The sequence below is a fragment of a genome, unplaced genomic scaffold (genome assembly GCF_019419815.1).
Source record: "Pyrus x bretschneideri cultivar Hongxiangsu unplaced genomic scaffold, Pyrus_bretschneideri_v1 Contig1, whole genome shotgun sequence".
Taxonomy (NCBI): domain Eukaryota; kingdom Viridiplantae; phylum Streptophyta; class Magnoliopsida; order Rosales; family Rosaceae; genus Pyrus; species Pyrus x bretschneideri.
The window spans coordinates 18360270-18383202 of record NW_025999390.1 but is presented as its reverse complement, the minus strand read 5'-3'; the positions used below and the strand labels follow the sequence as shown (position 1 = coordinate 18383202).

Genomic DNA, 22933 nt, shown 5'->3' with positions numbered 1-22933 from the left:
GACAATATTATCTCCTATAGTGTGTTATGTGCAACTTACGTGATTTAAATTGATAAATTACCATCAAATTTTTTATCAAGGATGAAATTGGCAAATAATAATCAGTTTAAGGACATATTTTAGCGAAAAAAGTCAGTTTAGATTCTTGGTTTTTCACTCGCATTATAGTCGATAGACTGGAAGATTTTTTTATTATTTAAGGATGAAATTGGCTTGAATTTCCCCATTGTTTTTTATTTTATTCAAGCTAAATTGTACACTAACTACACTTAGAAGAATAAGAAAGTTTGAACGTGAGAGACTGATTTGAAAAGAAAAATTCAAACCATCAGTTGAATCCACCATTAACTTCCCAGAAAGATTTAAAGTCAAGGCTAGAGTCTAAAAGTACAAAATACACAAGTCCAACCCGTGGTCGTCCAAAACCAAACTAAACAAATCAAGGTTATTTTTTGAATAAGCGATATTATTTATATTAAGGAAGAGTGGCCTAAGTTTCACAACAGATGAGTTCTAATAATGTGGTTAAAATTTGCTTTTAACAAGAATCAAACCTAAAACCTCTCATTTCAAGTAAAGAGTAATATCACTAGACCGTAGTACTAAATAATACTGAAAAAACCAAAGTTGAGAGTTGAGTATTGACGCAGAACACTAGTACTTAATTCGCTCTCCTTCATCCCTCGGATGAAATGGGTTGCCAGGGGATGGGACTAGACTAGCAGCAGCAGAACAATTCCTGTATTTTTTCCACCACAACTATGGCTGACTTAATACAAGAAGGGGTAAGCCACCGATCCTGACTTTTTGGTACATTTCCATCTCTTGTTTTGTTTTTAGTGGAAAAATAATTTTCGTTTTCCGGCATAAATTGTTAATTTTGCCCCTACTACACTACCCTGCACATCACATTTTATTGTTGTTTTTATCTTTACCCTTGTTAATTATTCGGTGTTACTTGGTTTATCTATAAATAGAATGATTTTGTTTCTGGACAAAATCTATAGTTAGAATGATGAAGTGAGGAATAGAATTAGAAACGAATATCTGCCACCAAATAAAAGAATAAACATGTTAGACTTTGTTAATGATGAATCAGGTGTCTGCGGATGCCTAAATCAGACTTAAATGATGAATGAGAATTAAAGAGCTTAGGGTTTCTTTGTTAAGAAAATATTCTTCCTTCTTCATAATTTGGTTAATTTATTCGGTGTTAATTAAGCTAATTGTTTTGAATCTAATCTATAAAAAGAACTTAGTAGCTAGTGTCGATTTTTTAATTAACATTTAAAAGTTAATCCTTGATGATGCCTAGCCTCAACCAATTTCTCTCAATTATTTCATCGGTTTTTCGCTTTAAATTAATCCCACTAGTCAGAAAACTCTGCAATCTTACCAAGCAAGTGGTTGGAACCCGTCTAGCAAGCAGTTTGAAATCGTTCAGCAAGTAGTTGGAAACCGCGCTCAGAATGCATAGAGGCCCCTAGAAAATGAATAATTATTTTTGGTCCAATTAAGGAGCAGGACTAGGAGTAGGTAGTCACACTGACTTTTCTCAATCTTTTCTTGCCAATTAAGTCTGCTTCTTGGTCTTTATTTTGTTGTTTTCTTGTTGGATTGATTCGTATCGATTTTGTTTGCACATTGAGAGGGAGATGGCGAGACTCGGGGAGACAAATCGGGTCTCGCTACAGATGTTCTTTCTCAGGCCGTCAAACCACCCAGCGTCCCACCAGACCGCCTAGCGTCTGCCCAGACAGCACGCCGCCTAACAACCTTGCCGATTTTAGAAACAATTTCGGGTTAATCGCGGCCGAGCACCGCCGCCCAGCGCCTAGGTGGCCGCACCGTTTTTTTAGACCACTGCTTTTGTGTGAGTATTTTCATCGTGGTTTTTGGTTCACTTTTTATTTGCTTTGCAATGGCGATGAGCACCCAAAGAGCCTCTGCACCGCTTCTTTCTCTCGAATCAGCTCCTCGATGGAAGTACGATGTGTTTTTGAGTTTTAGGGGTGTAGACACCCGCAAGGGTTTCGTATCCCATTTATACCGCGAATTGTGCAAGTTCCAAGGAATTACGACTTTCCTTGACGATCGAGAGCTTGAAGAAGGAACAAGTATTCCACTTGAGCTCCCGAGTGCGATCAAAGAATCGCATGTTGCAATCGTTGTTCTTTCACCAAACTATGCTTCTTCCAAATGGTGCTTGAATGAACTTACAGCCATTCTTGAATGCATGGAAGCTAGGAACTCAGTTCTGCCGGTCTTTTACGAGACAGATCCATCTGACGTTGGAAATCAACGGGGATCTTTTGCCAACGCCTTCGCAGAGCATGAAGAAAAGTTCATCACTACCGAAGATAAAAAGAAGGTTGTCCAATGGAAAGCTGATCTAAAAAGACTGTCCAAAATTTCTGGTTGGCATTCGAAGCAATATAAGTAAGCATGCATGACAACTTTAATTTCCCATGTCTTAACAGAGTCAAACTTGAATGCTTCGCTTATGTTTTTTGATTGGTTATTTTATACCATGTAGGTGTGAAAGTGAGCTTATTGAAAAAATCGTCAATAGAGTGTGGTGGAAGGTGCAAGCTGCGTTCACCGTGTCAGATTCCTCACAGAAATTAGTCGGAATTAATTTTGGGCTTGAGCAACTAAGTTTGCTATTAGCTCATGATGCCAATGATGTTCGCTTTATAGGGATAACGGGGATGGGCGGCATCGGTAAGACAACCCTTGCCAAGCTAGTTTATGATAGAATCTTCCATCATTTTGAAGTTTACTGCTTTCTCGCAAATATCAGAGATTGTACTCCAGTTAGTCTTCAACAACAACTTCTTTTCCCAGTCTTGGAAGAAAAGATTGAGAAAGTTCGGGATCAACAGTTGGGAATCATATACACAGAGAAGTGCTTAAGCAACAAAAAGGTTCTTCTTGTACTTGATGATGTGGATCAAATAAACCAGCTACAAGTATTAGCTGGAAAAGAAGCTTGGTTTGGTAGTGGGAGTAGAATTATCATTACAACTAGAAATGAACGTTTGCTAGTCCAGCATGGCATAACTTTATGTCATAGCGTCAAGTTGTTAAATGATTATGAAGCTCTTGCTCTGTTTAGTCAACATGCCTTTAAGAAAGATCTGCCCGAAGTTGGGTTTTTGGAACTGTCTAAGTATTTCATTAATCATGCTGGAGGCCTTCCATTAGCTCTTGAACATTTGGGGTCGGCTTTGTTTAAGAGAGGTCTAGATGCATGGAATAGTGCACGGGATAATCTAAAGAAAATTCCTAATCCAACAATTTTTGATAAACTCAAAATAAGTTATGATGGACTAGAAGAGATGGAGAAGAGAATTTTTCTCGATGTTGCATGTTTTCACAAAGGGAAGCACACGCAGCGAGTAATTGAAATGCTAGACAATTCCTTTGATATTTCAAGCCGGATCTTGATAGATGCTCTAATTGAGAAATCTCTTCTGACCTCTGAAAAATGCTTCCTGTATGATACTTCAGTCAAGTACAGCAGGATAGGGATGCATGATTTGATACAAGAAATGGCATGGAGAATTGTTGGTAACGAGTCTAAAGAGCCTGGCCGGCGGAGTAGGTTGTGGCTTCCCAATGACATTTTTCATGTATTCATGAACAATACGGTAAGAAGTTATGTAAGATTACCAAGTTTGATAGAAGATATTATTTTTTTGGCACGATACTAAATGTGAAATTGACATTTCCTACATTCTTGGTTATTAGGGGACAAGAGCTATTGAAGCCATAAGCCTACGGTTACCCGAAAAAGAAGAGGTGCACTGGAATTGCGAAGCCTTCTCTAACATGTCTGGACTGAGGTTTCTGGAATTTGACAATTTGATCGTTTCTTCAAGTCCCAAATTTCTTCCATGTTCCTTGAGAATTATGAATTGGAGTTTGTATCCTTTCAAGTCTCTTCCACCAAGCTTTAACCCGCGTTTCCTTACTGAACTTCAAATGCGTGATAGCAAACTTGTTCGGCTTTGGGATGGAAAAGAGGTAAGAATATACCCAATGAATGCTATTGAACAATTTTTTTATGTCCAATAAAATTGTAAGGTTTTTGGAATTGGAAGCTTATATACATTATTTCTTGTATTCTGCAGAATTTCCCCAACTTGAAATATATTGATCTTAGCAAGTCACATAAATTGATAAGTACCCTAGATTTTACTGGTCTTCGAAATCTTGAGGAGTTGATTCTTCAGTCTTGTACTAATTTGGTTGAGGTACACTCGTCTTTTGCAGTTCTTAAAAGACTTAAAGTTTTGAGCCTTGGTTTCTGTGAAAGTATTGAGAGTCTCCCAAGTGAGCTAGAAATGGATTCCCTTGAAGATTTAGATCTTAGTGGATGCTCCAAAGTGAAAAAGATTCCAGAATTTTCAAAGCAGATGAAAAATTTGTCCATGGTTTCATTAGGTGGGACTGCGATTGAGAAATTACCTTCAACAATTGGACATCTGGTTGGACTTACAGGTTTGTTTATTAATGAATGCAGAAATCTGTTGGATATTCCTATTGAGATTTGTAACTTGAAGTCTCTTGAAACGCTGTATGTCTGCGGAAGTTCGAAAATAGAAAAACTCCCAGGGAAAGTGGAGTTTTTAAAGGTACTTAAAATGGGGGGAAACGCAATAAGAGAGCCACTTGTTGATATGAAAAATCTCAAAACGCTGCGTGTTTCTGGATCAATGGGTAAGCCAAGGGACGAGTGGGGCCTTCTCCGCTTATTTGGAATTAGAAAGAGCCACTTGTTGGGGTTTGGTGTTGTCTTCTTTAAATTGTTTGTGTTATTTGGAGAACTTAGCACTACCCTATTGTGATCTTGGTGAAGGTGATATCCCCCATGATATCGGGGATAACTTGTCCTCTTTACGAATGTTAGATCTTCGTGGAAACAATTTTATTACCCTTCCAGCAAGCATCAAATGCCTTTCTCGACTTGTGTCTCTTCGGTTGAATGGGTGCCAAAGACTTGAGCAACTGCCAGAACTTCCGTCAAATAGCAAATTACACGTAATCGTAGATAATTGTACCTCCTTGAAAAGGTTGTCGGATCCCTCGAAGTTGAGCAGCAGATTTGCCAATATTTATGATTTTACTTTCAGTTCTCTGAATTGCATTACATTGGTTGAAGATGAAGACTGGATGAATACAATATGTTCAAGGATCGTGAAATTCGCCAGTAAGGTACTCTTGTCTCTCTGTCTCTCTCTCTCTCTCTCTCTCTGTTCTCTGAATTGCATTACATTGGTTCTTTTGGTGCAGGGAATCTGTCGTTCTTTGGATCATAATTACATTGTATGCCCCGGAAAGGGGATTCCCGAGTGGTTCAACAATCAAACTGTGGGACATTCGCTAAACGTGAAGCTACCTCCTCAATCATGTAGCAGCTGGATGGGAATTGCTTTTTGCGTTGTTTTTGCTAAGAAAAACTATCCTTATTATAGTTTCGAAATTAAGTGTTTGCCTGGGATTTCATGTTGCATTTCTGCAACAGAGCATATGGTGTCAGAACACCTTTGCATATTTTATTTGTCTCGAGAACAATGTCAGGAACAGTTTTCATTTGAAACATGTTATCTATTTGGAGGAAATGAACCAAATATGGTGAAAATGTGTGGGGCTCGTTTGGTGTACAAGCAAGATTTGGAAGAGCTCAACCGAACATTGAAAATCTTGAAGCGATCGCATGGATATTGGGAAGAAGCAGCTTCAAGTGAAAGTGGTAGTTTTGATGACCAAGAACAAGCTCACAAAAGGCAGAAGGAAGAATAAAAATTGCTCTCTGCTTTATTTAACCATTCAATGCTTCAGAGTCGTACTTGGAAAGCTAAACATGGTGCTTTTTCTCAGAATCTATGTTAGTAAGTCACCATCTCAATCCCAGTATAACCCACCTGATATTTGATTATTTATTTTTCCCTCAAAGCTAATTTATTTGATCCAGCAATGAAGTATGTGTACATACAGTTAATAATGTGCGTCTCTCATCTATGTCAAATTGAACCAAAAAAGATGCAAAGTTGTATTATGTAAATAAGTTTTCAACAAAAAGTGCAAGGTATGGAAGATATGTAAGCAATATATGTTATTACATTTTCATATCAGCAAGCAAAATTTACTATGCTATGAACAGATAAGTAGCTGTAGGGATAACTCTTGTTGTTAATTAAAATTCCATAAAACTACAATTTTAATTCTCTAATTAAAACTGAATACAATTAAAAATGATGGGCAATTTAGTAATTACAAGAACACAAATTTTACTGTTTTTTAAAAGCATCATCCACATATAGTTTTTAATGTCTTCAATTTAAAAATAAATAAATAAAAGATAAAAGATAAAAATAATAATAAAAAAAAAATCTTTGTCTACTCTCTCCCGCTCTCACATTCTCTCACACTCTCTTACTCTCTCCATCCATTTAAAAAAATAAAAAATAAAAAATGTTCACACACACTTCGTCTTTGGACATTACCATTTATCAAGATGAGAAGAAACTTTTTATCCTGTAAACAATTTTTTATCAACGCAAATTAAAGTCCGAATTTAATGGTCCAAAGACGGTGAAGAGGTTTTAAATATTCGGACTGGGCTGGAAGAAGGTAGGTGGAAGTCAAATTTAATAATCATATGGAAACTGCTAGTGGATTGTATTTTGGGCTTAAACCCAATTACCATATTTCATTCAGATTTTCTTGCTGGACCTATAACCGTTATGTATGGGCTTTTTTCAATTTGTTGGGCTAAATGCCATAATTATGTAGTTTTTTCTTATTTGATTCATGCGTAGAATTCGATATTGAGATTTCTTTCAATACTAAGAAATAAACCAATAAATATTTTCATTTTATTCTCTTGTCATAAACTTTACTAACTACGCTAGAAACCAAGAAGAATGTGGATATGAGTGGATATTATCTACCATCCAAGGGCCCAGATTTGGTGTTAGCAGTTAGTAGTACTTCACGGGTTCTTCCATGCTTATACTCTTTGATGTCATCAAGTTTCAGCAAGCAAAGTACATCCTTGTGTCAAAGGCTGCAACATCTGCCCTAACTAGCAACTGCTAGGCTGCTTTGGGTGGTCCTTCGTTTAATCTGCAGTCGGCCTTTTCCTCAGATGCAATGCCAAAGAATTATCTTCATATCTTCATAGATGTTGGTGCAAGTGTGTTGGGGTTGTGTTATTTCGCAGGTAACTTAAGTAAATTTGTAAATATCAGATCATTTGACAAAATCAAACATATAATATACAAACAACTTTTTGTTTTTTATTTTTTTCTGCTAATATTATTGGCTACAATAGTAACATGTATTTGATACAATCATCATCTAACGATCATATGTAATTCATATGAATATATATATATATATATATATAATCAAGAGACCATATCAAAAGAACTTGATAAATAATTAGTGACACTTGCAGTTTGTTTGTACTCGTCACAACATGGTGGGGTACTACGAAGTGAAAAGAACTTGATGAGTAGAGGATCTCCTGAACCTCTATGGGTGTTTTGTTTGTTGTGTCTTCCTCCCACTACACATCTATATTTCCTTCGGGTTTTAAAAAGCTCACTAGCTACTATGGTAACGATAATGATAGACAACCAATTGGGTAAAATGTAGTTGGCCAATCGAAAAGAGAATTAGGACTTGTTCGACAAATACTTTTAAATGACTAAAAACTCTTTTAGAAAAAATATGTTTAGATTCCAAAAGCACTTGAAAAGCTTCATGCTAAAAAGTACTAGTTATGTACATCTTGCTGGAAACACTTCAAGTGTTTTTCCGGAATTAATTTGCATTTTACTAAATTTTGGTTCCAAAAACATTCTATCTAAAAATATTTTTAATCTTTTAAAAGCACTTATGAAAAGTCCTCAAAAGAGTGAAAGTGATCCTTAATTTGTATGCAATGGTCCCATATGCATGGCAAGAAGGCGACCATGCCAAGTAGGTAGGTTTTGTGGCTGTGTCAAATCAACTTTGCAATTTTGGCTTCTTGTCCGCAAAGCAAGCCTTTGGAAGCCTCGTTCCTACATTATATATACTTCTTGGTTCTCACATCAAGAAGAATTCTTCTTTCGCTGTACTTACCACCCTACTTTAATCAGTAGCACAATTATAATTTGCATCACGAACCAAATACCAAACAGCAAATAGGCGGCTTTCAAGTGGTTATCTGTTATCATCATGCAATTATACTACTGCCATTATTAGTAGCATAAGTTACCCACTCTTCCAAATCCACGTCATCAATAAAATCATGTCCCACCTTGTTGCTTTCAGGATTATAAACTAAGTGATCAGGGAAATTACTTTTTGGTATCAGATTTTTTTCTTCTTCTTTGGCTTCGAATCAGCAAATAGGCTAGCCCTAGCATGGGAAAATTTCGCAATCATGGCACTGCCACAACGGTTGAGCCAGAATTCTTTGTGAGAGAGGGCTTTTCATTATGTATTGAGAAAAAATTGCGAACTCGTAATATGAGCAATTGAAATAATCTTCACAAAATTAAAAGATCTGCTAAATTTAATAGAGAGAATCAAAGAAAATGTATAATACAACTAAGTAGGATGTAGAGACCAGGGTAACCAGTAAAAAATGTGAAACTATATGAACAAAAATACAAAGAAATCTGGTTTGAATCGTTTGACAAAAAAAAAGAGGGCAAAGAGGAGGGTTGCAAATAATAGTTGATTAGGTTGCTTTAGAAATAACATTAAAGTCGATTCTAAAACCTTATTCTTGAGTTTCAAGAAACCACAAAGCCAAAGTAAACAAAACTGTTAGAAAAATATAAGCTATGATGTCGTTTGACTTAATTTCTTCACAAGGACAATTCATCTTCTTTTCATGTTGTTAGAAATTTTTTTACACAGTTGTTAGGATGGACCCGAAACTACTCTGGTCCCTTAGTGGACCGCCATGCACTGCCAGCTGCCACCATTCAGAGTTAACAAAAGAACAAAATTAGGGTTAGGGTTGTCGAATTAGGGTTAGGGTTTGCGAAAATGTGTAAACATAAGGTGCTATATACCTATAGTGTGAGTTTTTCTCTTTTTAGTATTATTCATGGGTGAGTACATAGATAAAAGCATCGATCATGTAAGAAAAGCTGAGAGAGAAATCAGAAAGCAAAACAGCCACCTTGGTGGAACATGCGCTTCAAATAACTGCTTACCATATTCCCTCCTTATTTGCTTAACCGGACAAACGGAATTGGGATCTCTTTTGCATGCAACTATTTCTATCGGCTTATTCAAAGGGCTGATTATTTTTTTTATAACCCCTTTTGCTCATAAGTAAGTAAGCGTTGATAGGAGCGGCGGGATGATGATAGATCTCGGTCAGAGCAGGCATATGCCAAACGTGAATACCCCCTGAAGTCTAATTAAGAATTCTCAGATGTACTAGCAAGTGCATCAAAGATGCAGTCATCGATTCGCCCGAGAGGCCACAATTACCGCGAGCAAACATATTAATGACGAGGAACGTTTCTTGAAGAACAAAGTCCCACAGGTTTTAGGGGTTTTTGGCTATTTTGACGTGGCTTCTCAAACTAAAGAAAATTAAATCATACTCATTGCATGTAAGAATAAATCTGATCTTTAAAGAATCGAGGAAGATGAAGTTATTGTCGACTTCAATAGTAAGTTTCTGCTCTCAATATACATAACGCATAATTGGCTTAAGATTATTGATGCCCAATATATATGTATAACAGTATGAACTTACTTATAGAGCAAACCGAAGTTATTCGCTCCCACTTATCCGGACAAACTTAACGATAATAATGTTAAGCTTCAATTAACAACAAATTTTCCTAACTTTCACTTACTCGAACACAATAAGTAATAAATTAATAATTCAACAAATTGCTTAGCCGAAGTACAATTTGATTTACAAGCATCAAAATGAATTTACAATTTCACTAGAGACATGATCAATTGGGACAAAACAAAGCCAAATTGTTTGATTCTACTTATCCACATAATGACTAACATGATCATCATTCAACCAATTGCTTAAACAAAAATCTTAAAAAGATCCATACACAACACCATGAATGATTATATAACAATTTCACAAATTCCCTTATCAAGTCAAAAGGGATTTAAAGCATCGATAAGATATTATAATTCAAAACTACCCAGCCTAAATACCCTTAGACTTGTACTCACATTTGAACACTTGATTCTCCTGCTGACACATCCTGATTTGGATATCCACCAAAAGGGGTGTGTGGATAGCACACCCGTAAATCAAAACCGAAACTTAAAACTATTGATGAAAGTGCTCAATATGGAATGTAAATTGCAATTGTTATACTAATGGTGCAGTAAATATACGAAAAGTTCCCATCGTAAGTATGGAAGAATATTACACAAAACTACAAGAATTAAAAATTCTCACATTAATTGGACTGTACGTCAGAACTCCCCAAAATTTTGCTTGCCAAAGAAGTTTAGACCTTGTTTGGATGTGTTTTTGAAATGATTGAAAGCGCTTTTGGTGAAAATGTTTTTAGAACCAATCATTAGTAAAGATGCAAGTAAATTCTGGAAAAGCACTTAAGGTGCTTCCTAGAAGAATCACATAACTGATGCTTCTTGCAGAAAGCACTAATGCAGAAAGCACTTTTAGTGCTTTCGAAACCCAAAAATGTTTTCTCTAAAAGCGCATTTAATCATTTTAAAAGCACATCTAAACGAGCTCTTAGCTACTAAGTCTTGGAGGGACGCAATACAAAAAGTGTGAGCGAGAAAAAATAAGTGTAATAAAACTCTTCTTTTTATCAACATAATATAAAACCAAGTAAAAAAGATAAATAATTTTTTTTAATTAATAAGGGTATTAAGGAATTGAAAATATATATTAAAGATTCAACTCAACTTTTTATGAAAATAACTTTTAAAAGCAACATGCATACTGCTTTCAAAGAAAATGTCTGGAGGCTACTGCTTTTAAAATAAGCAAGATATTTTGTTTTTACTAGACATTTTTTTAATGCTTAATTTTAAAGTGAAATAGCTTTTGATGAAAAAACAATATCAAACAAGACTTTAGTTATAAGTGTTTTTAGTTATTAGAAAACACTTCCTAATATTCAAACAAACCAAAAACTCGTTTATGCATTCGAGTTCATGCATTCATTCTTTTATCTTTAGGAAGTAAAGAATGACTATATTTTAACACGCACATTATTGATTGATATTCATGTTTACAAAGGAGTCGAGTTTTTTTGTTGGATTTTCTCCACTTAAAAATGCATAGAATATTCGTCCATGTATTTCCTTAATACAAATCAATGACATTCGTGTGCACAAATTAATATGGATTTATGAAACATTGGTGCAATTGTAGGTATTCACACACTCCTACATTCTCCTCGTTTGGGTTCAAAATCTGCTACCTTCGGTGTTACAACCGCCACCAAATCCCTCTAAAGTTCTTAACCCACCTTCACTTGTGCAATACCTTCTCTACCCTTCTCCAGTCCTTCTTGTGTGTAGACCAACGTACAACTTGGTCGCTTCTCTTTTCACCACATCACTCCTAATGAAGGCCATTATCATCATCGTGCTATTCTCGCAACGCTCAAACCTAATACCACCCGTAAAGAAGAAAAGGATGCATCACTTGCACTCTTACAAGGACCCAAAATCATCACTAAAGTCTAACCACAATCTTATAATGATAAAGTGTTTTTGAAATTGAATATATCATAATGTATATGAGTAGTTACGTAAACATTTATGTAGCACAAAACGAAAAACGAAACACAAAACTTAGACTACAATTACATTCAGTTCAAATTTGGCTGAAGACATTACACCTCGCCAATTTCCAGCAATGGAACCTTTGGAAAATAACAAATAAAACTCTTGCAAGAAAGAAAAGTTATACTTATATGGCCGGTCGACACTACTTATATAAAAAGAGAAAACCAAAACTGATTGCTGCAATCTTAGTCTTACAACAAAACGTTTTTAAAAACAACATACGAGGAGGACACATCTAATTAGTGGCTTGTTTAACCTTGTTTATAAAAAGAAAAACTTTGAGTAACTTTCCATCTTGGTCATGTGTTAGAGTAAATATAAAAATATAGAGAATTTTCTATAGAGAATAATCTGAATGATGACTTTGAGGTACAACTTGAATCGTTTCCTTAAAGTGTTATTTGCCCCCACTAGAATGAGTTTGTTAAAGGGTTCTTGGCAAGTCACTTCGAGGATATAACAAAGTATAAAATATTCGATTAGCAAAACCGAATTGCATTCCCTTAGAAATAAGTAGAAGGAAATTGTATGAATGTGATGGAGAGAAGAGAGAACAAGGAATGTAAAAATAAATTTCTGAAATTGTGTGTGAAACATTATGTCACAATAGGTATTTATAGGCATTAAAGCACCCATTCATCGAGTTTTTTTATTTTAGTTGAAGATATATAACCCTTCTTAATAGTGTTGACCCAAAAGACATATCTTCTATTTAGAATTTTCAGAAAGTAAATTTTAATTATTTATATCTTTTAATTTTATCCATACAATTTGAGTAAGCATCATATTTTTTTAACTAAAAATTGTAACAATGCAGCACCAAGTCAATATAATATATATATATATAAAATAATTTATATATTTATTATTAAAATCTCTAACATCATGTAGTTTCAACAAGTACGCACTCAGTTGCATCAAATTCTAAAATTCTAGAAGATACATATTTTATTTTATTTTATTTTGCGAGTTTGATTTATTTGATCGGTAGTACTCAATTTTTCACACGTTTGACCAGTTGTGCTTTTTACAGACTCGGACACGCCCCACGGCCCCCACTCCACCCCCCTCTAAATTTTCTCTTTCCAGTGAATTTTCTCTCTCTTCTGTTCCCTCCCTCGCTCCTTCGTCCGGTCCGCTTCCCCTCCCGTCCCATTCTCCGACGCCCTTTCGTCCCTTCTCTTTTCTCTTTCACTCCCTAAATTCCTCTCTGAGGCCCTCTTCGTTTTTCAACCCGCCGTCGGTCTCTCCGCAACCAGCTTCCCAACAGTCCACAGCTTCGAGCTCAGTTTCTTCTTTGCTCGGAGTCAAAGATCAGAACTGGAGGTCTTAGGGTTTCGGCAGATCTGCGCCGCGCAGTGTAGAGAAAGAGAGAGCTGAGTAGTGGTGGTTGTGGTGGTGGTGACGTGGCCGTTGATGGTATTGCACGGAGGCGCGAGAGACAGTTGGAAGGTAGATGACGAACGGAGCTCCGGCGGGGGATCGGAGAGGGTGGTGGCGTTACGGTAATTTCTGTCACATGGAATGGCAGATCTTGTTAGCTACGGGAATGCCAACCGTGACATCGACCAGGTCGGTCTCTTTCTCTCTAAATTCTCTTTGCCTCTTTTTTGTTTTTGCAAATGTATCAAAAAATACAAAGAAAATGAAATAAATTCCTAATTATTTGTCTGTTTAATTACTTAGAAAAGCAGAAGATTTGTTTTTTTCCTCCTCCAAAAAGTGGAAATTGGATGGAGAGCTCTTTATTTTTAGCTTGATACTTTTAAGTTTTGTAGGTATGTTAAAAATGTGAGGGAATTTTGATTTGGTAATTGAAAAACAACTCTCTAGATATAATTACTGGGAACATAATCTTCAGGTATGTTAAAAATGTGAGGGAATTTTGATTTGGTAATTGACATACAACTTTTTAGATATAATTAGTGGGAACATATTCTTCTCAAGGTTTTGGTTTTGAGGATCACTTCTGGGTTCATCGTTTTCGGCTCAATGGATGCAGTATGGGTGCTTTTACAGAACCAAACAGGGCCGAAGTTTCGAACCTTTTTTAATTTTGTATTTTTCCCATGTGCATTTTCCATATCGGCAACTGGGTTTGCTCTGAGGCATATGTAAAGTACTGACATCTTCGAACGATAAATGTCTAGTGATTATTGCGACAAAGTGATCTAATGGAAATGGCATTGCATGGAAACCACATTTTACTTTCTTCGCAGGGTGTAAAACCTGCTGCTCTAGTTGGAACAGTTTTTATAGTAACTTTAGAAGACGCATAGGGTTTCTTAATATCTTAAAAGTTTGGATTTAGCGATTTATTCTCTTAGTCGCAGGATAACAGTTATGAATTATGATATGTTTTGGAAGGTTGTAACTTGTAACTGAATGAGAACTAAATTGGTATGTTTCTTGAATTGGAAGTCAAAAAGTCATTACTATACGCGTTATGGAGTTCAGGGTAACGTTATAATTAGAATAGCATTTGATATGGTGTAGAATTCTATATTCGAGTATAAATGATACAACTCTTTTGTGTGGGTTATTATGGTCCTATGTTTAGTTCATACAGCGTTTATCCGCCCTTCATATCTTTCTCATGGTTTTGACTGATTCTTAAATGATTTTCAGGCAATAATTGCTTTGAAGAAGGGTGCTCAACTACTGAAATATGGTCGTAAGGGAAAGCCTAAGTTTTGTCCATTTAGACTTTCTACTGTAAGTTTGTATCTAAAGCTTCTCTATTAGGATTTATTTTTTATTTTTAAAATATTGGTGGTTTGTCCACTCCATGGAAGGAAAAGAACATGGTGTGCTCAATTATTAAGGTTGAAATAAAAAATTTATTCCACAATTCCTGCATGAACAGACAGTAAAATTTATAAAAGGATGAAGTCAAGAATGCTACGAAACATATTTAATTGAATTTCCTGCTTAGCAGTGGTAATGTAGTGTCAATTAGGTAATTTCCATCTTCTCCCACAAGCATACAATTTCCATTTGTGCTTATAACGGAAAAGATAAAATTTATCAAGTTTCCCTTCTGCTAATTAAATTAATAACTGAAGGGGAAATCTGAGTTAATTTAGGTTCCGATCCATGTGGCAGATTGGAACCAAAGGGTACAGTAGGCAGTTTGCCAGATTCTATGGCATATTTAATTTGGATAAGAGATTTGAGAACTTATTCGTAGTGTAGTTTGAGGTCAGTCAAGGCAAAATATGGTCTATAGTTCTTGGAGAAACATATCATTAATAGCTACGAAGGTTTGATAGACTATACAATTCACCTTGTAAGGTATTGGAATATGTTAAATGTCAGTTGGCATTAGTTGTGCTGCTACGTTGCTGCATAACCATGCTACTTTGTGTTTTGATGTATGCAATGTAAAATACTGCTAATGGGATACCATTTCACTAGCCTTCTATGGTTCTTGCCTGTGATTATATTTATTGTATTTTAATTCACAAATTTTGTCTGCTTAAATTCTTTCTATTTTCTACTTACTGCTGCATTTAATAATTTCAGGACGAATCAACTTTGATCTGGATTTCAAGTAGTGAAAGAAGTTTGAAGTTGGCTTCTTTCACAAGAATTGTTCCTGGACAAAGAACTGTGAGCAATTTGATATAATTTTTTAGTACATGATTGGCATAGATTTACTGCAGTTTAAATTTAAGTCTTCTAGCGATGCTTATTCTAATTTCATCTTGCTCCAAAATTTGTTACAGGCTGTCTTTCACCGATATTTACGTCCTGAAAAGGACTATTTATCATTTTCTCTTCCATACAATAACGGAACGCGGTCTCTTGATCTGGTTAGTGGTGGAAGCTCAAAATTATTTGTCTTTACATTGTTTCCTATTTTTATTTACAATAACAATATTTATGATAATCTGTTATTTGCGTCCAGATTTGCAAGGACAAAGTTGAGGCGCAAGTGTGGATTGCAGGCCTTAAAGCACTAATTTCCTCTGGCAGAGGTGGGCGTTCGAAAATTGACGGATGGAGTGATGGAGGCCTCTACCTTGATGTAAATATGCCCACTTAGAAACGTCTTTTGTGGTTAAATTTTATGTTTTCTCTTGTCTTGCAGTGATCTGTGTTATATAGGTATTTGATTCTTAAAGAAATTAAACTCCTCCTTGCATAGACATAGTGTTTTTGCATGTTAAATATATATTTTTCTTTTTTTATAGACATTTTTTTATCTTATTTTTTAATACTTTATATGTTTAATATATATGTGTGTGTGTGTGTGTGTGTGTGTGTGTGTGTGTGTGTGTGTATTCTAAATGAGTCATCCAACCTTATAGTTCAGTTCATATGATTTTATTGTAGTCATCCAACCTTCATATGGTGAAATCACACACGCACATAGACTTTGGATGTATGAAAGTTTCTCTTACATTTCGATATGTATAAGTACACCTGTTGAATGACTGCCTGCTTATCATGTTTTCGGGTACTTCAGGGTGGCAAGCACTTGACATCAAATAGTCCTAGTGATAGTTCTGCTAGTGGTGCACGAGATAGTGGCTCTCCAGATTATGAATTCAAACTGAAAGTATTTTCATAATCTTTTCAATGACAAACACGAAAGGAGTACTTATTTGGATAATTTGAGTAATTCGGAAGAGTGAAGAAATTACTCCTTCTACCGCCAAATCAATAAAGAAGAAGCTTGTAGCTTTGAAAAAAGATGAAGCATAGAAAAGTAGTGGATCCCAACAGTAAACAGACCGAAGTGTGAAAAATCTTGAAAGAGACATGTATAACATGTATAACGTGATTGGAAGCCGTCCAACAAGTAGTTGGAAACCGTTCAGAATAAATGGGGCCCCAAAAAAAGAATAAATGGAAGCCGTCCAGCCTGTTCACACTGACTTTTTTCAATCTGTTTCTGCAATTTCCTTGTCAATTAAGTCTGTTGGTGTTCAATTTGTGGTTTTCTTGTTGGATCGATTCGTATTGTCCCACTTGGCTTCCCTACAACTTTATTTCTTTCTCTCTTCCAGTTCCATTATTTCCTTTCCCCAAAACCTCTCTTTTGGTCTGCACCTACTTTTGTGTGAGTATTTTCGTCGTGGTTTTTCGTTCACTTTTCATTTGTTTGTAAGGGAATTTAGTTAATTATTCGGTGTTAATTAAAATTTAAAAGCTACTTGTTTTGAATCTAATCAAAAAATAACTACTAGCGTTGATTTGTTAATTAACATTTAAGAGTTAATAATCCTTGATGATATGCCTCAAGCTCAACTAATTTCTCTTCATCATTTCATGGGTCATATTCACTTTAAATTAATCTCACTAATCAGTAATTGCTGCAGTCTTACTAAGCAAGTGGTTGGAAAGCATCCTGCAAGTACTTGAAAAGTGTCCATCAAGCAGTTGGAAACCGCGTTCAAAATGCATGGAATTAATTCTGGGCTTGAGCAACTAGGAGTAGGAGTAGGTAGAGCGCTGCCTGTTCACACTTACTTTTCTCAATCTATTTGTGCAATTTACCTGTCAATAATGGATTTGGTCCTTCGGATCCCGTCCGGATCCAAATGGTTGGGATTTAAGATCCTCACATCTTAACTGTTTATCATAAATCATACGATCATAAATCATATAAATTTTATTATTTAAAATTATATACAAATAGTATTTAAAAAAAATTAATTGTATAATATACGATGAATGGTTAGAATGTGAGGGTCTCTAGAATCCATACCATTTGGATCTGAATGGGATCCTCATCCAATAAAGTCCGCTTCTTGGTCTCTCGCTTTCTTGTTGGATTGATTCTTATTATCTCACTTGGCTTCCCCACGACTTTCACTCTCTCTCTTCCATTATTTCCTTCCCCCAAAACCTCTCTTTTGGTTTGCTCATACTTTTGTGTGAGTATTTTGATCGTGGTTTTTCTTTCACTTTTCATTTTCTTTGCAATGGCGATGAGCACCCAAAGAGCCTCTGCCCAACTTCTTTCTCTCGAATCAGATCCTCGATGGAAGTACGATGTGTTTTTGAGTTTTAGGGGTGTAGACACCCGCGAGGGTTTCGTATCCCATTTATACCGCGAATTGTGCAAGTTCCAAGGAATTACAACTTTCCTTGACGATCGAGAGCTTGAAGAAGGAACAAGTATTCCTCTTGAGCTCCCGAGTGCGATACAAGAATCGCATATTGCAATCGTTGTTCTTTCACCAAACTATGCTTCTTCCAAATGGTGCTTGAATGAACTTACAGCCATTCTTGAATGCATGGAAGCTAGGAACTCAGTTCTGCCGGTCTTTTACAAGACAGATCCATCTGACGTTGGAAATCAACGGGGATCTTTTGCCAAAGCCTTCGCAGAGCATGAAGAAAAGTTCATCACTACCGAAGATAAAAAGAAGGTTGTCCAATGGAAAGCTGATCTAAAAAGATTGTCCAAAATTTCTGGTTGGCATTCAAAGCAATCCAAGTAAGCATGCATGAACAACTTTAAATTCCCATGTCCTAACAGAGTCAAACTTGAATGCTTCGTTTATGTATTTTTTATTGGTTATTTTATACCTTGTAGGTGTGAAAGTGAGCTTATTGAAAAAATCGTCAACATCGTGTGGAGGAAAGTGCAAGCTGCGTTCACCGTGTCAGATTCCTCACAGAAATTAGTCGGAATTAATTCTGGGCTTGAGCAACTAGGTTCGCTATTAGCTCATGATGCCAATGATGTTCGCTTTATAGGGATAACGGGGATGGGCGGCATCGGTAAGACAACCCTTGCCAAGCTAGTTTATGATAGAATCTTCCATCATTTTGAAGTTTATTGCTTTCTCTCAAATATCAGAGATCGTACTCCAGTTAGTCTTCAACAACAACTTCTTTTCCCAATCTTGAAAGAAAAGATTGAGCAAGTTCGGGATCAACAGTTGGGAATCATATACACTGAGAAGTGCTTACGCAACAAAAAGGTTCTTCTTGTACTTGATGATGTGGATCAAATAAACCAGCTACAAGTACTAGCTGGAAAAGAAGCTTGGTTTGGTAGTGGGAGTAGAATTATCATTACAACTAGAAATGAACGTTTGCTAGTCCAGCATGGCATAACTTTATGTCATAGCGTCAAGTTGTTAAATGATTATGAAGCTCTTGCTCTGTTTAGTCAACATGCCTTTAAGAAAGATCTGCCCGAAGATGGGTTTTTGGAACTGTCTAAGTATTTCATTAATCATGCTGGAGGCCTTCCATTAGCTCTTGAACATTTGGGGTCGGCTTTGTTTAAGAGAGGTCTAGATGCATGGAATAGTGCACGGGATAATCTAAAGAAAATTCCTAATCCAACAATTTTTGATAAACTCAAAATAAGTTATGATGGACTAGAAGAGATGGAGAAGAGAATTTTTCTCGATGTTGCATGTTTTCACAAGGGGAAGCACACGCAGCGAGTAATTGAAATGCTAGACAATTCCTTTGATATTTCAAGCCGGATCTTGATAGATGCTCTAATTGAGAAATCTCTTCTGACCTCTGAAAAATGCTTCCTGTATGATACTTCAGTCAAGTACAGCAGGATAGGGATGCATGATTTGATACAAGAAATGGCATGGAGAATTGTTGGTAACGAGTCTAAAGAGCCTGGCCAGCGGAGTAGGTTGTGGCTTCCCAATGACATTTTTCATGTATTCATGAACAATACGGTAAGAAGTTATGTAAGATTACCAAGTTTGATAGAAGATATTATTTTTTTGGCACGATACTAAATGTGAAATTGACATTTCCTACATTCTTGGTTATTAGGGGACAAGAGCTATTGAAGCCATAAGCCTACGGTTACCCGAAAAAGAAGAGGTGCACTGGAATTGCGAAGCCTTCTCTAACATGTCTGGACTGAGGTTTCTGGAATTTGACAATTTGATCGTTTCTTCAAGTCCCAAATTTCTTCCATGTTCCTTGAGAATTATGAATTGGAGTTTGTATCCTTCCAAGTCTCTTCCACCAAGCTTTCACCCGTGTTTCCTTACTGAACTACAAATGCGTGATAGCAAACTTGTTCGGCTTTGGGATGGAAAAGAGGTAAGAATATACCCAATGAATGCTATTTAACAATTTTTTTATGTCCAATAAAATTGTAAGGTTTTTGGAATTGGAAGCTTATATACATTATTTCTTGTATTCTGCAGAATTTCCCCAACTTGAAATATATTGATCTTAGCAAGTCACATAAATTGATAAGTACCCCAGATTTTACTGGTCTTCAAAATCTTGAGGAGTTGATTCTTCAGGATTGTACTAATTTGGTTGAGGTACACCCGTCTTTTGCAGTTCTTAAAAGACTTAAAGTTTTGAGACTTGATAACTGTGAAAGTATTAAGAGTCTCCCAAGTGAGCTAGAAATGGATTCCCTTGAAGTTTTAGAACTTGATGGATGCTTCAAAGTGAAAAAGATTCCAGAATTTTCAAAGCAGATGAAAAATTTGTCCAAGGTTGGTTTAGGTTGGACTGCGATTGAGAAATTACCTTCAACAATTGGACATCTGGTTGGACTTACTGTACTGAATATTTTTTATTGCGTAAATCTGTTGGATATTCCTATTGAGATTTGTAATTTGAAGTCTCTTAAAACGCTGTGGGTCTGCGGAAGTTCAAAAATCGAAAAACTCCCAGGGAAGATGGAGTTTTTAGAGGAACTTCGTATGGGGGGAAACGCAATAAGAGAGCCACTTGTTGATATGAAAAATCTCAAAAACCTGTTTGCTTATGGATCAATGGTTATGCCAAGGGAAGAGTGGGGCCTTCTCCGCTTATTTGGAATTAGAAAGAGCGAAGAGCCTTGTTCGGGTTTGGTGTTGTCTTCTTTAAATCATTTGCGTTGTTTGGAGCTCTTAGTACTATACAATTGTGATCTTGGTGAAGGTGATATCCCCCATGATATTGGGGATAACTTGTCCTCTTTACGAATGTTAAATCTTAGTAGAAACAATTTTATTACCCTTCCAGCAAGCATCAAATGCCTTTCTAGACTTGAGTCTCTTTTATTGAATGGGTGCCAAAGACTTGAGCAACTGCCAGATCTTCCGTCAAATAGCCAATTACACGTAGATGTAGATGATTGTACCTCCTTGAAAAGGTTGTCGGATCCCTCGAAGTTGAGCAGCAGATTTGCCAATATTTATGATTTTACTTTCAGTTCTCTGAATTGCATTACATTGGTTGAAGATGAAGACTGGATGAATACAATATGTTCAAGGATCGTGAAATTCGCCAGTAAGGTACTCTTGTCTCTCTGTCTCTCTCTGTCCTTCTCTCTCTCTCTCTCTCTCTCTCTCTCTCTCTCTCTCTGTTCTCTGAATTGCATTACATTGGTGCAGGGAAACTGTCGTTCTTTGGGTCGTAATTACATTGTATGCCCCGGAAAGGGGATTCCCGAGTGGTTCAACAAACACACTGTGGGACATTCGCTAAACGTGGAGCTACCTCCTCAATCATGTAGCAGCTGGATGGGAATTGCTTTTTGCGTTGCTTTTGCACTACCTAAGGGAAACTTCGAAATTTTCCGTGTAAATTTTGTCAATCTTAACTGTTTGCCTGGGATTTCTTGTCGTATTGGTGCAACAGAGCATATGGTGCCAGAACACCTTTGGATATTTTATTTGTCTCGAGAACAATGTCAGGAACAGTTTTCATTTGAAATAGAACTCGACCGAACATGGTCAGGAACAATGTCAGGAACAATGCCAAATCTGGTGAAAATGTGTGGGGCTCGTTTGGTTTACAAGCAAGATTTGGAAGAGCTCAACCGAACATTGAAAATCTTGAAGCGAACGCATGGATATTGGGAAGAAGCAGCTTCAAGTGAAAGTGGTAGTTTTGATGACCAAGAACAAGCTCACAAAAGGCAGAAGGAAGAATAAAAATTGCTTTCTGCTTTATTTAACCATTCAATGCTTCAGAGTCGTACTTGGAAAGCTAAACATGGTGCTTTTTCTCAGAATCTATGTTAGTAAGTCACCATCTCAATCCCAGTATAACCCACCTGATATTTGATTATTTATTTTTCCCTCAAAGCTAATTTATTTGATCCAGCAATGAAGTATGTGTAGATACAGTTAATAATGTGCGTCTCTCATCTATGTCAAATTGAACCAAAAAAGATGCAAAGTCGTATTATGTAAATAAGTTTTCAACAAAAAGTGCAAGGTATGGAAGATATGTAAGCAATATATGTTATGACATTTTCACATCAGCAAGCAAAATTTACTATGCTATGAACAGATAAGTAGCTGTAGGGATAATAATGTAACAATGCTTGGACAGTGCCGATCATGATATGTGAAAACGGACAAGGAAGCTGTCTGTACATTTTGAACTCAAACTGAAACTAGATTCTTAATGGCAAGACTAAGACGCAACCAAACAGTGAATATTTATTTATGTGCAGGATGAGAAGAAGTTTGTCGTACCGGGTTAATTTCGGCTTGGTTATTTTCAGAATGCAACTTCAGCTGCAGATGTTGCCTAACTGAACTATTTTAAACGTGGTTGGAACTTGTAGAATATATCGAAAACTATATTTTTAAACTTTCCAAAACACGTTTGTTCTCGGCCTCCAGGACCTCTTGTTCTTTTTCAGTTGCCCTTTCTTTCTGTATAGTTTCTGAATTTTATGCATATGCCTTAATGCAACTTGCAAAGAGAGCTGAGGCTTTAGTTTTCCATCTGTTACTACTCCAGAAAATAACCCAAAAAACCAGCGCTGACGTAGTATATTTTTGGCCGTTCTAGTATGAATTCAAACATGCGGTGCCAAAGTAGAGAAACTTTTGCCCCATGCTAAAATCGACACCATCGACTCGACATCCACAATTTAGGTTTATTTTTGGTCATTCTCTCTAGTAATTTTATTTTTGGTCATGCCAAACCAAATCTATATTTCCAGCTAGTAATTCTAGTTGGTGTATTCTATTTACTTTAAACTATATATTAATAGAACTCTCGTTATCAATTAAAATTCCATAAAACTACAATTTTAATTCTCTAATTAAAAATTAAAAATTAAAAATTAAAAATGTTCACACACACTTCGTCTTTGGACATTACTATTTATCAAGATGAGAAGAAACTTTTTATCCTGTAA

General features: G+C 36.2%; 4 protein-coding genes across 5 annotated transcripts; all 4 read left to right on the top strand.

The window, feature by feature from the left end:
* Positions 1-1858: 1858 nt before the first annotated feature.
* Positions 1859-4576, top strand: LOC125476842 (TMV resistance protein N-like). Its single transcript, XM_048583429.1, has 5 exons — positions 1859-2439; positions 2537-3653; positions 3754-4029; positions 4137-4506; positions 4569-4576. The coding sequence occupies exons 1-5, from the start codon at positions 1922-1924 to the stop codon at positions 4574-4576; spliced, it is 2289 nt and encodes a 762-aa protein (XP_048439386.1). The 5' UTR covers positions 1859-1921.
* Positions 4577-4729: 153 nt separating this feature from the next.
* On the top strand, positions 4730-5808 carry LOC125476801 (disease resistance protein RPP2B-like). The gene is made up of 2 exons (XM_048583368.1): positions 4730-5220; positions 5299-5808. The coding sequence occupies exons 1-2, from the start codon at positions 4909-4911 to the stop codon at positions 5806-5808; spliced, it is 822 nt and encodes a 273-aa protein (XP_048439325.1). The 5' UTR covers positions 4730-4908.
* A 7441-nt stretch (positions 5809-13249) lies between these two features.
* Positions 13250-16527, top strand: LOC125480054 (PH, RCC1 and FYVE domains-containing protein 1-like). 2 transcript variants are annotated; one of them, XM_048590300.1, is made up of 5 exons: positions 13250-13401; positions 14458-14544; positions 15355-15441; positions 15558-15644; positions 16301-16527. In XM_048590300.1, the coding sequence occupies exons 1-5, from the start codon at positions 13354-13356 to the stop codon at positions 16403-16405; spliced, it is 414 nt and encodes a 137-aa protein (XP_048446257.1). In that variant the 5' UTR covers positions 13250-13353; the 3' UTR covers positions 16406-16527. The 2 variants fall into 2 exon arrangements, with proteins under 2 accessions (XP_048446257.1, XP_048446255.1); XM_048590298.1 differs by lacking the exon at positions 16301-16527 and adding an exon at positions 15740-15902.
* Positions 16528-16644: 117 nt separating this feature from the next.
* LOC103957978 (TMV resistance protein N) lies at positions 16645-22064 on the top strand. Its single transcript, XM_048590223.1, has 5 exons — positions 16645-18280; positions 18380-19496; positions 19597-19872; positions 19980-21068; positions 21168-22064. Exons 1-5 carry the CDS (start codon positions 17559-17561, stop codon positions 21708-21710), a joined length of 3747 nt encoding a protein of 1248 aa, XP_048446180.1. The 5' UTR covers positions 16645-17558; the 3' UTR covers positions 21711-22064.
* The last annotated feature ends 869 nt before the right edge of the window (positions 22065-22933 follow it).

Coding starts and splice junctions, on each gene's coding strand:
- LOC103957978 (XM_048590223.1), top strand. CDS start 17,559: ATGGGATCCTCATCCAATAAAGTCCGCTTCTTGGTCTCTCGCTTTCTT. Junction 18,281..18,379: donor TGGCATTCAAAGCAATCCAA/GTAAGCATGCAT, acceptor TATACCTTGTAG/GTGTGAAAGTGAGCTTATTG. Junction 19,497..19,596: donor ATGTATTCATGAACAATACG/GTAAGAAGTTAT, acceptor CTTGGTTATTAG/GGGACAAGAGCTATTGAAGC.
- LOC125476801 (XM_048583368.1), top strand. CDS start 4,909: ATGTTAGATCTTCGTGGAAACAATTTTATTACCCTTCCAGCAAGCATC. Junction 5,221..5,298: donor TCGTGAAATTCGCCAGTAAG/GTACTCTTGTCT, acceptor CTTTTGGTGCAG/GGAATCTGTCGTTCTTTGGA.
- LOC125480054 (XM_048590298.1), top strand. CDS start 13,354: ATGGCAGATCTTGTTAGCTACGGGAATGCCAACCGTGACATCGACCAG. Junction 15,442..15,557: donor TTGTTCCTGGACAAAGAACT/GTGAGCAATTTG, acceptor AATTTGTTACAG/GCTGTCTTTCACCGATATTT. Junction 15,645..15,739: donor GAACGCGGTCTCTTGATCTG/GTTAGTGGTGGA, acceptor ATTTGCGTCCAG/ATTTGCAAGGACAAAGTTGA.
- LOC125476842 (XM_048583429.1), top strand. CDS start 1,922: ATGGCGATGAGCACCCAAAGAGCCTCTGCACCGCTTCTTTCTCTCGAA. Junction 2,440..2,536: donor TGGCATTCGAAGCAATATAA/GTAAGCATGCAT, acceptor TATACCATGTAG/GTGTGAAAGTGAGCTTATTG. Junction 4,030..4,136: donor GGCTTTGGGATGGAAAAGAG/GTAAGAATATAC, acceptor TGTATTCTGCAG/AATTTCCCCAACTTGAAATA.